Raw genomic sequence first — 1,551 nt, 5'->3', positions numbered from 1 at the left:
ACCCCCGAATTGTTGTACCCTCCGAAATTATGTGCCCTAACCTTTTAACTTTCTTATTTCGAAAAAAAAACCTTCTCCTATTTTTTTTTCTAGATTTGCAAAGTTAATTACAACTAATTTGACTCCTTTTTTGTCCTTTTTTATCCTTTTTTTGGAACCTTTAACCTTTATATCAAATTTGTCTAGTTGTGGTTTACTGTATATTTTTCTAAATTCTGAGAACTTGTAATAACAGCATGATCGAGATTATTAAAATTTCGATTTCAGATGAAAATCGAGCCAGAAGATGACTACTCTTACGAGGAGAAGGAAGAGGAACGGAGAAAGAAAAACTTGGAAGATCTTCGAGCTTGTCAATTGAATATGAAGAGAGTAGGCGGAGTTACTGACCGCCATTTGCTGGATCTGACAAAAGAAAAGACGTCCAGAGTCCAAAATCAAGCATACTTGGAAATGGTGAGTCAACAGAAGTCTAGTGATTCACTGAAAAACAATTTCGTAATTTCAAAGTAGTACTAAAAGTACCAACAGTTATTACAATCAGTGATATGAAATCATGGAAAGAGTGGAAAACGTAAATGTGTCTTTTAAGATGTCCCAAAGAGAAGGATATGGTCGAGATCAAGGGACTAGTCATGAAGCTCCAGACGTTCCGTTCGGCAATGCTCCATTGTCTCGTTCTTCGTTTCCCGTTGTTGCAACACACTCCGGACCAATCATGTCGTCAGACACTAGAACACGTAGCAGAATCAAAGTCGAAATAAAACAAGAAATCGACGATATTCAAGATTATTTGGTCTCGAGTACAACTCAGACCCCAAAGCCAAAGGCTCAGAAGTCCAAAGCAACAGCTCCAAAGGCAACACCAAAAAATCAAAAGTAGGTTAATAATCACAGTACTCTTGATAAAAATACCAGAACTACAGAAAAAAGAAAAAAAAAGAAGCCGAGGAGGAGGATGCCTACAGACCTCCTCATGCATGGAAGAACAACACCCGGTATTTATACTTTGCTCCAGCTCCGGCGAGAAGATCTGCGAGATTGATAAAAAAGGAGGAGGATGCGATACAGAAGAAACTCCAAGGAATGAAGAAGGAAATTGTTGCCCAAGATTTATATCCAAATTTGGATGTCATCCCGTCTCCACCTGATTTCATCCCATCTCCGCAATCAAATGAACTACATGAGGATCTTGCTTCTGCAGCTATCAATAAACAGATTGACATGTTTGTTGCGACTGGAGGTGAGATTTTTGTTTGAAATCGAACTGAATTCAACAAGCAGTGAAATATCCTAGATCGGTAGATTCCTATATATTTTGAGCCACATTGATTTGATCTGGATAGGAAAGGGAAGAAAACCAATAACAATTGAAATCAATTTGAAGAATTAGGAATCGTGTCCCAGACCTAGAAAGTTCAAACTAGATTACCGTAAAACCTCTAATAGAACGACACCCGGATCGCCCACTTTGAGCCTATATATCTCATTTCTTTTGAAAGATATCAAAAAGTGGTTAACTAGTAAAATGTTTATCAGGATATCACCAAC

The 1,551-nt window shown here is 37.8% G+C and overlaps 1 protein-coding gene across 1 annotated transcript in view; it reads left to right on the top strand.

The window, feature by feature from the left end:
- Nucleotides 1–267: 267 nt before the first annotated feature.
- The window catches only part of Cbr-lsy-12, a gene marked incomplete at both ends in the record, with an annotated part of 13,405 nt that continues 12,121 nt past the window's right edge, over nt 268–1,551 (top strand). The window contains 3 exons of the mRNA XM_045238044.1: nt 268–456; nt 593–879; nt 927–1,243. Of these exons, the coding sequence (XP_045096772.1) occupies nt 268–456; nt 593–879; nt 927–1,243 (793 nt within the window). The remainder of the gene's footprint in view (nt 457–592; nt 880–926; nt 1,244–1,551) is intronic.

This window comes from Caenorhabditis briggsae, assembly GCF_000004555.2.
Source record: "Caenorhabditis briggsae complete genome, chrV, whole genome shotgun sequence".
NCBI lineage: Eukaryota > Metazoa > Nematoda > Chromadorea > Rhabditida > Rhabditidae > Caenorhabditis > Caenorhabditis briggsae.
This window is presented reverse-complemented; position numbering and strand designations above follow the sequence as displayed.